The sequence below is a fragment of the Sus scrofa genome, chromosome 7 (genome assembly GCF_000003025.6).
Source record: "Sus scrofa isolate TJ Tabasco breed Duroc chromosome 7, Sscrofa11.1, whole genome shotgun sequence".
In the NCBI taxonomy this organism is placed as follows: Eukaryota; Metazoa; Chordata; class Mammalia; order Artiodactyla; family Suidae; genus Sus; species Sus scrofa.
This window is the reverse complement of record NC_010449.5, coordinates 38,014,242-38,026,822: the sequence shown is the minus strand read 5'-3', so window position 1 is coordinate 38,026,822 and position 12,581 is coordinate 38,014,242. Positions and strand designations below refer to the sequence as shown.

General features: G+C 53.4%; 1 protein-coding gene across 4 annotated transcripts; it reads right to left on the bottom strand.

Annotated features, from left to right (window-relative positions):
* On the bottom strand, positions 1,071-12,057 carry CNPY3 (canopy FGF signaling regulator 3). Of its 4 annotated transcripts, none has more exons than XR_002345539.1 (7): positions 11,728-12,057; positions 7,955-8,078; positions 6,351-6,408; positions 6,151-6,247; positions 4,666-4,788; positions 4,023-4,140; positions 1,071-3,502 (listed from the first exon to the last, which is right to left on the bottom strand). XR_002345539.1 is itself a non-coding variant. In XM_021097866.1 (7 exons), exons 1-7 carry the CDS (start codon positions 11,900-11,902, stop codon positions 3,288-3,290), a joined length of 960 nt encoding a protein of 319 aa, XP_020953525.1. In that variant the 5' UTR covers positions 11,903-12,045; the 3' UTR covers positions 1,071-3,287. The 4 variants fall into 4 exon arrangements, 3 of the variants coding, with proteins under 3 accessions (XP_020953525.1, XP_020953524.1, NP_001103898.1); XM_021097866.1 differs by having other exon boundaries at positions 6,151-6,314; positions 6,368-6,408; positions 11,728-12,045; XM_021097865.1 differs by lacking the exon at positions 11,728-12,057 and adding an exon at positions 11,522-11,678 and having other exon boundaries at positions 6,151-6,408.

Here is a 12,581-nt window from a genome sequence, read left to right as displayed (position 1 = left end):
CCACACCTGCAGCAATGCCAGATCCTTAACTCACTGCACCACAGTGGGAACTCCTAATCAGGTTTTTATTTATTTTATTTTTTTATTTTTGGTCTTTTTTCCTTTTCTAGGGCTGCTCCCGCAGCATATGGAGGTTTCCAAGCTAGGGGTCTAATCGGAGCTGTAGCCCTGGCCTACGCCAGCACCAGAGCAATGCAGGATCCAAGCCAAATCTCTGACCTACACCACAGCTCACCGCAATGCCGAATCCTTAACCCACTGAGCAAGGCCAGGGATCAAACCTGCAACCTCATGGTTCCTAGTCAGATTTGTTAACCACTGTGCCACAACGGGAACTCCCTAATCAGGGTTTTTTTTTTTTTAATATTTATTTATTTATTTATTTTTTGTCTTTTTGCTATTTCTTTGGGCCACTCCCGCGGCTTATGGAGGTTCCCAGGCTAGGGGTCGAATCGGAGCCGTAGCCACCGGCCTATGCCAGAGCCACAGCAACGTGGGATCCGAGCCGCGTCTGCAACCTACACCACAGGTCATGGCAACCCCAGATCGTTAACCCACTAAGCAAGGGTAGGGATCGAACCTGCAACCTCATGGTTCCTAGTCGGATTCGTTAACCACTGCGCCACGACGGGAACTCCCTAATCAAGTTTTTAATGGTACTGAAATCAGGTTCACTAGAGCTCTGCCAGAACCCTCACCTCATGGAGGGAAGGGGTGTGAGAAAGTGGGAGTTAACACCCAAGTTCAAAAACACTTGTATGTGTGCTGGGGAGAGGAAAAGATAAACCTGGGAAGCCAGATGCTGTTTTCTTCCTTTTCTGGGCTGGGCCAGGGAGAAGTTGCCTGCGGGGTGGGTGGGTGGGTGGAGAGCTAGTGATCAGGCAAGAAGCCCGGCCGGGGGGGGTGGCAGGAGAGAGGGTGCTCATCAATGCAGCAGCCACAGGTCAAAGAGCAGTCACAGTGCTGCCCGCCCTCTGGACTGGGCCAAGGTCTGGGATTGGGTCCCTGGGCCAACACCCCAACAAGGGGATGGGTATTTGTCCCATCCTATTCTAAGGACAATGAAGTTCTGAGGACAGATATAAGCCAGGCACTTTACTGCTGTGGGTAGTAACAGGATGGGAGTCAGAGACTGGCTGCCAAATCCTAGACGGTCCAAGGGGCTGCACATGGTTCCCCAGCCCTGGGTTCCAATGCCTGACCCTACCCCAGTCATCCCCTATGCCCAGAACAAAGGCCAGGATGGGCCTGAGTCTAGACTGAAATCTCTGCCCACAGCCCCATCAACAGGAGGCAATGTCAGAGCTACAGAGATGGGGGGCTGGGGGCCAGACCACAAAGTATCATCATCTAAGGGACTGTTCTAAGCTTCACAGGCCAGAGCAGCAACTTCCACTTTGTTCTGCTCTCTATAGCCTTGGTGCCTCCAACCTGGGGGTGGAGGTGGGAAAGGGTGAAAGAAGGGTTGAGCCCAAGTTGAGGGGATCCCAGAGGCTCTATGCTGGAAGCTGGGGCCTGGGGCCCCTCAGCAGTGACCCCTCCTACCCACTGGCCCAGCCAGAGAGGGAGCCTGGGAGCCTGGGTGCGTGGGGACCTGGTGGGGCACAGCGTGGGCAGGACCTTCTGCCTTTCTCTCCTTCAAAGAAGTGGCACCTGCATCCTATTTTCCTTTTATTTATTGATTCATTTATTCTGCTTTTTAGGGCCGCACCCCCAGCATATGGACGTTTCCCCAGGCTAGGGGTTGAATAGGAGCTGCAGCTGCCGTCCTACACCACAGCCGCAGCAACACGGGATCCTTAACCCATTGAGCGAGGCCAGGGATCAAACCTGCATCCTCATGGATACTAGTTGGGTTCGTTACTGCTGAGCTATGAGAGGAACTTTCCTCTTTTCCTTTTAAAAATGGACCTGTTGGTGGGGGTGGGTTAAGGGTAAGAAACCAAACCAGTTCAATACGAATCACGCAGCCAGTGCCAGGTGTTGGGTGAAGGGGCCCTGCTGTTCTGGGGTAGCAGGAACACAGTGGACTGGGGTCTCAAAGCCAGAGTCTCAGTGCAGCTGTGCCACTGCGCACAGGAGGACTTTGGGCGCCCCTGAGCCTCAGTTGCCTCTTCTACCACATGGACACCCACCTGAGTGCACTGCAAGGGTTAAAGCACTGACTCCCTGCCTGGCCTCACTGCTGCTATTGACCGCCTGATCTCTGCCCTCAGGACAGACAGGGAGGGGCCTGAGCCTCGCCCCCTCCTCCTCAAAGGCCAGCCCTCCTGCTCCTCCCCAGCTCCCAGAGAACATGGTGTCACCAGCCGCTGTACTGTGTTGTGCTGTGCTGTGCGGGAACTGAAGTGTCCGTCCCTCCGGGCACAAGAGCTAGGAAGCACTGAGTGATCTGGTGTGGTCATCAGGGAACAAGGTTCAAGACCAACAGGCAGGGCCAGAGGTGGTGACGAGGGATGGGAGCTGGTGGGGTCACTGCTGTACCTTTTACACAACAAACAGGAAGGCCTTGGGGGAGAGAAGAGAGGCGGGAGGGGGAGGGGACGAGGGCAGCCAGGTGCCAGGGCCCAAGGGAGGCCCCTCCTGGCCTGGGTGTGTGGCTCGTGGAGACCAGAGCACTGTGCCCGGCCCCCCTGCACACCCAATGCCCACGCTTCCCCCCAAACCCCTGGGGCCCTCCTTGCGCTTGCTGGTCCCCACAAGTCGGCAGGTTTGGCCTCTGTCATGGAGGATGGGAACAGCCTCCCATCCTCAGCCCCCAAGGCTGGAAGGTGAGGGTCCAGGAAGAGTGACAGGGGGCTCTGGGCCCCTCTGAGGGGCTGAAGGGGACACAAATCCAAGCGAAAAAGGCCAAAAGGTGTTTACTCTGTGAGCCCTGGGGAGGGCTGGGCAGAGCATAACGTGTCCACAGGAGGGGGAGGCAGAGAGAGGAGCGGGGCCTCAGTCTTGCTTCCCAGGTGGGAAGGCATGAGGGGCGAGGGCTCCGGAGGCCCCAGTCCCCTGGCTCAGCTGGCCGCCTGCCTGGCAGAGTTCACGCCGGGGTTCTGGGCAGCCCTGAGATGCCAGGGCCCACCTGAAGCCTGTGTTGGGAGAGGAAGGCTCAGCCCGGCCGGGGCCAAGCACAGCTGATGTGAGTCCTTCCAGGGTGGGAGTTGCTCCTCAGCAGAAGGAGGCACAGTCCGGGCAGTGGCCTGAAGTCCGGCGCCACTTCGTCTGCGGGAACCGGGGTCCAGACCCTTCAGCTCCCAGGACTGGGGTCTGGGTGAGCAGGAGCTGCCGGGTGAGGCTCAGAGCTCATCAGGGGGGCTGTGTGTGAGGGGGGAGGCCTTCTGGATGCCCTCATCCTCCTCAGGACTGGGGTCTCCCTCGATGCCACCCAGCTCCTTCCTCTGTTTGCTGCCACCGCCCGATGCCTTGGCCCTGCTGCTCTTCTTCTTGGATTTCTTTCCCCCCAGGGCTGCTGTGTCCCCCTTCTTGCCAGACCACTGTTCTGCCAGGCAGCCTAGGGTAAGAGGAGAGACACTCTCAACAGCCAGGTTTGCTGGGTATGGAGCTGCTGGGGTGGAAGGTGGGGGGGCGGTGTAGGGGGGGCGCAGGGGAGGGTCAACTGGAACTGGTCCTGAGCTCATCCTCACTGTGGCCCCCAGGACTACCTGTGAGCATCTGAGGCCCGTTACTCTGCCCACACCCCACCCAGACCCACCAGGCTCCCTGAGAACAGAGATGCTTGGGTGCTCCCCCTCCTTTTAGGGCTGCACCTGCAGCATATGGAAGTTCCCAGGCCAGGGGTTGAATCTGAGCTGCAGCTGCTGGTCTACACCACAGCCACAGCAACACCAGATCCTTAACCCACTGAGCAAGGCCAGGGATCGAACCCACATCCTCATGGATACTAGTCAGGTTCTTAACCCACTGAGCCACAACGGGAACCCTAACCCTAACCCCTAAACCTAACCCTCCATTTCCCATCCTGTCCCTACCCACCTCATGATACAATCTGGCTGACCCGCCCTCAGACTCACTGGTGTCCTTGCCCTTCAGAACGTGGTTGGCGCAGAGGAACTGAGTCAGGTCCTCCTCCTGGTGGTTCCTGTACCAGTCCTCGATCACTTCCTCGAACTCCTCTACCAGCACGTCGCACTGTTAACCACAACACCTCATGTCGGCAACGCTCGGCATCGGCTTTTCCCAGGGGAGCCCCGCCAAGCCGCCTAAGCCATCGTCGGACAGGCCGTGACTCTCCTGAGGCGGCTGAAGCCAGAGAGGTGAAGTGGCTTGACACAGTCCTTCAGCTCCTGGTGGCCTTCCCTGAGGACCACCCCGCCGCCCCCGCCCCGTGGGTCACAGCCGCCTCTGAGGGCCAAGGGGTCTGTACCTGCTTCTTTTTTCTTTTTTTTTTTTTTTTTTTTTTGTCTTTTTGCCTCTTCTAGGGCCACTCCCACGGCATATGGAGATTACCAGGCTAGGGGTCTAATCAGAGCTGTAGCCACCAGCCTATGCCAGAGCCACAGCAACGTGGGATCCAAGCCACATTTGCAACCTACACCACAGCTCACGGCAACGCCAGATCCTTAACCCATTGAGCGAGGCCAGAGATTGAACCCGCAACCTCATGGTTCCTAGTCGGATTTGTTAACCACCGCGCCACGACGGGAACTCCCGTACCTGCTTCTTGAGGTCGGCCACCTCCGCAGAGGTCTCGTTCCATAGCTCGTAGGGGATGTCCATCACCACTTTGACCCCTTTGTGCACCAGGTTGTGCAGCGTCTCAAAGGTCTCTGACATGCCCTGGAAGAGGCGACGGGGCGTGAGAGACCCTTCTTCTAGCTGCCCCCTCCCCTCCCAGGAGTGCTGGAGGACCAAGCACTCAGCTGGAGGCGGAGACCCCCGAGGGCTCCTCACGCTTGACCTCACTGTCCCCTCCCCTTTGAGGCCTGCGGCCTACAACCCCTCCACATGTGCACCTGTCCTGCTTCCCTGCACCTCCTCCTTTCAGAGGGTCTGCTATTGCCCTCGGGCCCTTTGAGCGAATACCCCTTTCCCCAGAAATAAGTTGGTCTTGGCTCTTTTCCCTCACTGTGGCCAGGCACACTCGCTCCCCCATGTCCATCCTCTGCTTCGGGTTCTCCCTATGGCTTGTGTCCTTCCTTGATGGAGGGAGGATTCTTGGTTCTATCAAAAATATTTCTGCCACCCACCTAGGTCTTCTCCCAGGAAACAAACTACCTATTTTCCCTATCTTTCCAGAAATAATGCATGCAAATACAAGCAAATACATACACAAATATATCCTTTCACCCCAACTTTTCTCTTTTTGTCTTTTTTGGGTGGCACCCATGGCATATGGAAGTTCCCAGGCTAGAGGCTGAATCAGAGCTGCAGCTGCCAGCCTACACCACAGCCACAGCAACGCCAGATCTGATCTGCATCTGCGACCTACACCACAGCTCAGGGCAATGCTGGATCTCTGACCCACTAAGTGAGGCTGGGGATGGAACCTGCATCCTCACGGATGCTAGTCAGGTTCGTTTCTGCTGTGCCACAACGGGAACTCCCCTGACAGATCCCCTTTGCTAGAAGGGTAGCACTATGGGACTACTTTGGTGGAGAAACGTGGGTGACAACTCTCTTACCAGGCACGGACGATGCAGAGACAGAGAAATATGGGCCTTGTTGCAAGAAAGCTCATCCTCCAGGGAGAGAAACATTCACGTACACAGGAAGTGCAAGAAATGTTACAAAGGCCCCTTGATGAAGGTCCAGGTGGGGGCCTTGTAGGCCCAGAGGAGGGACAGGGCAGTTCCGCCCCAAGTCCAGGAGTCTTCTGACATCTCCTCTAAACCTCCACAGTTCTGCACATCCCGAGTCCTCCCTGCACATGTGCTTAGGCCCCTAAGGGAGCTGCCACCCGGGAGCATTTCTGTCTGAGGCTGAGGTAGGACCCCCAAGGGCAGGCCATCAGGAGTGCGCCCACTGCTACTGAGAGGTCAGGCCACTCAGGAGGGGAGGGGTGCAGACAGCAATAGATGAAGAACAGGGAGAGGCCGAGGAGAGAAGTTCCCAGGGCACGATCTTCCAATGGTGCCAAGACCAACAGACACCCTTAGAGCCTGGCCCTGGTGGGAATGAACGGGTGAGCACAAGCCCAACCTTGGCAAACCGGTTGCTGCCGGTCCTCTCCTTGTGCAGGCTATAGTCCAGGAGCCGCTTGCAGATGGTCTCAGTGACTTCAATTAGCCGTAAGTCCCTGTGGAGACAGCAGCACGAGAGTGCCTGAGTTCCCCTCCTTGCCCCAGTGGGTAAGTGGTCCATCCCTCCAGCCCTGCTACCCCAACACCTGCACATCTCACCAACGGGAAGTCAGAGCTGCAAGGAAGATGGGTCATCTGGTCTGGGGGCTCTGAGATGCTGGAACACAGACCAGAGAGACACAATTTTAACAGCTCTATGGGAAGGAAGTTTTTTTTTTTTTTTTTTTTTTTTTTTTCTTTTTCTTTTTAGGGCTACACCTGAGGCATATGGATGTTCCCAGGCTAGGAGTTCAATCAGAGCTGCAGCTGCTGGCCTACACCACAGCCACAGCAATACGGGATCCGAGCCGCGTCTGCAACCTACACCACAGCTCATGGCAATGCCAGATCCTTAACCCACTGAGTAAGGCCAGGGACCGAACCTACATCCTTATGGTTACTAGTCAGGTTTGTTTCCACTGGGCCACGACGGAAACTCCTTTTTTTTTCTTTTTAATAAAGGTAAATGATCTAGCAGATTTTTTTTTTTTTTTTTTTTTTTTTTTTTTTTTTTTTTTGGCCATGCCCACAGCATGTGAAAGTTCCAGGGCCAGTGATCGAAACTTTATCATAGCAGTGACCCCAACCACTGCAGTGACTATATTGGATCCTTAATCTGCTGAGCCACCAGGGAACTCCCAGTATTTTTTTTTTGTAAAGCAAAATGTATTAAAATTTGATGTGAAAATATTTTCATTTTGAGAGGCTGACCATAGTTGATAGAAGTGATTTTTGGTTTGTTTTTAATGTTTACACCTGGCAAAATTTATTTATTTATTTTTTTTGTCTTTCTTTTTGTCTTTGTTGTTGTTGTTGTTGCTATTTCTTGGGCCGCTCCCGCGGCATATGGAGGTTCCCAGGCTAGGGGTCTAATCGGAGCTGTAGCCACCGGCCTACGCCAGAGCCACAGCAACGCGGGATCCGAGCCGCGTCTGCAACCTACACCACAGCTCACGGCAACACCGGATCGTTAACCCACTGAGCAAGGGCAGGGACCGAACCCGCAACCTCATGGTTCCTAGTCGGATTTGTTAACCACTGCGCCACGACGGGAACTCCTATACCTGGCAAAATTTAAATGTTGGTAATCCTATGTTTTTAATCCTATGTTTTTAAAAACTTGTTCATGAAATCCAAGAGTCTGGGAATCACTGATAAGATCCAACACCCTTTTTTTTTTTTTTTTTTTTGCTTTTCTGGGCTGCACCTGGAGTATATGGAAGTTCACAGGCTAGGGGTCCAATTGGAGCTGTAGCTGCCAGCCACAGCCACAGCCACAGCCACACCAGATCCAAGCCGCATCCGTGACCTATACCACAGCTCAAGGCAACACCGGATCCCTAACCCACTGAGCAAGGCGAGGGATCGAACCCTCATCCTCATGAGTCATAGTCAGGTTCATTTCTGCTGAGCCACTAATGGGACTCCCCATCAGGCTGCTCTTACAGGTGAGGAATCTGAAGCCCAGAGGAGTTCAGGGATTTATGAAGGGCACACAGAGAGTTGAGGGTAGAACCAGTTGGGGGACAAACTTGGGTCTCAGTTAGAGCTGCCTCTCTTTGGTGGGCCTGCCTCACTGGAAGGGAAGAGGGAACTTCAAGCCGCTCAAGGAACCGCAAAGAACAAAGCAGGCCAGTCCAGTGTGCCCACACTCCTTCACTTACGACTTGGTGTATTTGACTCCAGAGGCTTTCCGGTCCAAGATGCCATAGCCTGTGTCAATCACCTCCTTGGTCTTGCCAGTTTCCTCAAAGGCTGACTTCAGCTCCACGGCGACATATTTACACACTGGGGGAGGGAGACATGGCAGAGCCTACTCAGTGCACCCGAGTCTTTGATGGGAGCCGGCTCCCAGAGAAACAGACCCAAGCGCACACCTCTCCCACACTGGGTCGAATCAGTGCCGAGGGCAGAGAAGGAGTTAGCACTGGACCATCAAGTGGAGGTCACTGCGGGAAAGTGGGCTCCGCGATCCCCTGCCCACGTCCATTCTTGGCCCTTATCCCACTGACTTCATTTCTCCCAGCTCCTTCGGGTGCCCCCCCTCCCCCACAATCACATATTTATGTTAAAACATTTCAAACATGTATAAAAGCTGAAAGAATACAATGACTAACAATATATCTTCCATTCATAGTCAATAGCTGTTAGTGATTTACTGCACTTTCCCTCCAAATACATCATAGAAAACAATGTGATACTAATGGATTGCAACAATATACACAGTTTTGGCAACGATTCTGAAAGTAAGTTGCAGACATCATGATCTTCCATCCTAAACAAGTCATCCTGCATCTCCTGAGAACCAGGACCTTTACCTACACAACCGTAAAATGTTTGCAATACTCTCAGGAAAATTAACAGTAATTCTAATATCATCTAACGTTCAGTCCATATTCAGATTTCTCCAATTGTTCCCCAAATGTCTTTTATGGCTGTTTTATTACTTGATTTCATATGTTGTTCCAACACCAGCTCTCTATTCCTACCAAGTTAATTTGCTCCATCCCCCCCAGAGGCCTGTTTCCACTGTTTTTGTACATTCATTCTCTCATTTCCTCATACCCTTCCTCAAACAGTTATTAGGCAATTCCTATGTGTCAGGCACTGCCTGGGCATAGAGAGCTAAAAACAAGGTCCCTCCCTTCCAGATACTCAGTCTAATGGAGCAGAAAGAAGTGTAAACAATTAATGTTACATAAGGAGTGCTACCAGGGCAAGTGCATAGTACCTAAGGCCTTAGCAAAGTGCCTGATGCCCTCTAGGGGTTTTGGGGGGTTGTCTGCCCATGCTCCCAGCCACACCTGAAAAGCCTCCTCCTCCAGGAAGCCCTTCCGGATGAATCCCACTCACTCTTGATTTAATTCAGAGACTCTATAGGATACAAGCTCTCACTAAGGGCTGGGTCATCTTGCGTGTCTCTCCAATTAAATGCCAAAGTGAGGATCACAAACTGGATTTTTTTCTCTATTCCTCTAGTCTGGGACTTTGTATGTGTTGGGTACTTGCTAACTATTGCTCAGAGAGGCTGTGCTTGTGGTCAGGCAGCTTCTGATATCTCCGAATGGCATGTGGTCTGCAAGCTAAATGCCATCAGTGTTGTTATAACAGCAAAAGCAGAGTTGGGCAGAAAACTGACCTACCACCAAAACCAATATATGCCCTGCAGGCTTGCTTGGTGAAGTTTTATAACATGCCAGCATAAGAGATGGCTTGGAGAACTTGGAACATACGAAAATTCCATAATGTAAGCCAGTGATCTCAGAGTCTGCAATGAAGTGGGGGTGTCTCACCTCCCTGGCTCTCCAACCAGGACCATCTAGGCTCCCTCCTCTCCTCTGTCCTGTACTTTGTGCAAGCTCATCATTCTTCTGGCTCCTGGGCCCCTCCTCCCACGCCCTCAATATGTAGTATTCCAAGCAGGGGGCGGGGTTGGAACCCACCAACCCATCTCTCTTATATCCACAACCACAACCTTGCTTCCCAACTCTTGCAAATCTTACCTCTTCAAGACCCCCTCTGCAGAACCCACCCAGAACCAGACTTGGAGGAGACTCATGGCACAGACCCCAGATCCTCATGGATCCTCATGGATCCTCATGGATCAACCACCTGCTTTTTTCTGGGCCGGTCCTCCTTTCTCTTTGCCAAGGCCTCTTCCACTCAGGCTCCTGAGCCAGGAGGCAAGCTTTGTGGGCCAGACAGTCAGCATTTAATAACAAAGGTGAAACAGTGATAAATAAAGTAAATATACACTATTAAGATGAGCCTAAGGGTTGGAGTTTGCCAAGCCATCCTGTGACTTGAAAATCCCTTTTAAACGATTCTTTATCAATTACCTACAAAATCAGCTCAGACTACAATGATCTAAAGATCTTTGACGGAGTTTCCCTCGTGACTCAGCAGTTAATGAACCCGACTAGTATCCATGAGGATATGGGTTCAATCCTTGGCCCCTCTCAGTGGGTTAGGGATCTGGCATTGCCATGAGCTGTGGTATAGGTGGCAGATGAGGCTTGGCTCTGGCGTTGCTGTGGCTGTGGCGTAGTTGGGTGGCATCAGCTCTGATTGGACCCCTAGCCTGGCAACTTCCATATGCCGCAGGTGCAGCCCTAAAAATGACAAAAAAAAAAAAAAAAAAGATCTTTGCCAACTCTATGCTTCTATGAGTCTCCTAAGGAAAAGAAATGTGAGCTTCCTCTGCTATGTATGAAAATGAGAAGCAGTAAGAGCTCTGTGCTATCAGTATAAGATAGAAAATAAGAAGGGGAAGTGAAATCCCCAAAGACACTGGTTATAGCTACAGGAAGAGTGAAAGGAAGGCACCATAACCCTCTGACTGTCTATTTAAGGGAGTGAGGGAGAAAGTACAGGCTAGAACCCACACTGGGAAGACTACCAGTGAGCTCAGCTCATCTCTGAAGCATCTCACCTTTCATCTCTCCAATGAAAGCATTATGCCTTTCAAACCACCCCCATTCGAGTGCTTAGGGAACATCTGGCTGGCTGCAGGCTTTGAATTAAGATGCAAAACATTTACAGCCGACGTTCAGGGGTGCGGGGGCTGGAGTTGGTGGAGGGAGATGGAAGGAGTATCTGTAAAGGTCTGAGGAGTAAACTGAGAAATGGAGGGGTGGGGGGAAGGTAGACCCTTCACAGTCCTGGATTGTGTGCTGACGCTCTTTGCTGTCTCTCTCAAGTGCCACACCTTCACCCCTCTGTCTTTGGGAGTCATACTTTTTCCATATTCCTAAAATCTTCCTCCCTAAGTTCCCCCAGGCTTCAGACCCTCCTCCTTCCTGCACCTACACCCACAGTACCCCCACCCCTGTTTATTCATACTTATTCCAAATACATTTATTGGATGCCTACCAGGCACTGTGTGAACAGGTATCTGAGAGAGGTCCCTGCCCCGGCAGGAGCTGACAGCAAGTCGGGGAGACGGCCAATGACACAAAGCTTGCGATGAGGGCACAGAGGGGGCGTCTCAAGCTCTTTCCTCCCCAAGACTAGTCATACGGATCTTTTCAGTTCCTCAAACTTGTCCTTTGCTTGCAAGACCCTGCATCTGTGGTTTCCTGAGTGGGACCCTCTCTTCACTTCTCACCCGGCTAACTCCTAATCATTCGGGGCTTCCTGACGAAGCCTTTCCCCCCATTTCTAGTCTAGATTAGCTGCTCCTCACCCAGCCGCCAAAGTCCTGTGCCTCCTCCATCAGGGCATTTACTAACCCGATTATAACTGCTTGTTTTCACCGATTTCTGAGCTCCAGGTGCACCAAGATCTGATCTCTCGCCCGCCTCTCTGTCCCCAGAGCTCAGCACAGTGCCAGACACACATCAGGTTCTTGCACTGGAGACTCGCTCCAGAGCCCAGGACCTTCTCCGCAAGCCCCGCCCCCCCAGCTGGATACTCCCCGCGGGCCCCGCCCCCTCACCTTCGCATTTGCTTGGCAGTCGAACCCAGTCTGTCTCCTCTGCTCGGGCCTCCCTCGGGCCCAGCTCCGGGGCGGGCAGTAGCAGCAGCAGCAACAGTAGCAGGGGAAGAAGCAGAAGACAGCGGGGCCGAGGCCGGAGCCGAGGCCGGGACGTGGGCTCAGGTAATGGTTCCATGGCCCAGCCGGACCCGACCTGAGCGGACCGGGCTGCACCTCCTCCCGCTGCGCGCGCTGGGCAGCTTCCCGGAGCCGCTTCCGGGACTGCACACGTGCCTCGGCGTAACCAGGAAAACGGCGAGCACCCCCCTCCCCGCCCCCCCAGGCAGCTCCCTCCTCTGGCCGTCTCGGCCGGCCCCCAGAGCCGACCGGGGCCTGCGGTCTACGCAGCCAATGGACTTTTTGGGGTTTGTCTTCTAGCGAATGGGAGGACGATCTTTTTTCGACCTCCGCCAATGAAATAGCGGATAGTGTCCTCAGTGACCTATGGCAACATCTTTTCCCACCCCTTAACAGAGGCTCTGGGAGGGACAGGAGGACTAGGGCTGCGGGAGAGGGAAGAAGGCTCTGGTCCTGGAAGGTGTCTTCACTGCCTTCTCCGCCTCCTTGCGCGTCACTCCCCGCCCCACCACGGTTATAATGCAGCCAGCCCTTACTGAGCACCTGCTTTTTAATTTTGCTGTGGTAGTGGTAGTGGTGATGGTAATTGCCAGTCACTCTAGTAGATGCTGTGGATGAGACCAGGACGATTCAGTCCCCAGTCTTCAAGCAGCTTTCTTAGTGCCCAGTAACTCTAGATTTGTCCCAGGGAGAACTAGAACAAGTCACTCAGAGCCTCAGCTTTTGTCTGTGTTATG

Excerpts from the sequence above, each read along its gene's own strand:
- CNPY3 (XM_021097866.1), bottom strand. The coding sequence starts at position 11,902 with ATGGAACCATTACCTGAGCCCACGTCCCGGCCTCGGCTCCGGCCTCGG. Across the intron at positions 6,315-6,367 it reads GATGACCCATCTTCCTTGCA|GGATGGACCACTTACCCACT; the intron begins GCTCTGACTTCC and ends GCAGGGCTGGAG. Across the intron at positions 4,141-4,665 it reads TGGCCGACCTCAAGAAGCAG|TGCGACGTGCTGGTAGAGGA; the intron begins GTACGGGAGTTC and ends TGTGGTTAACAG.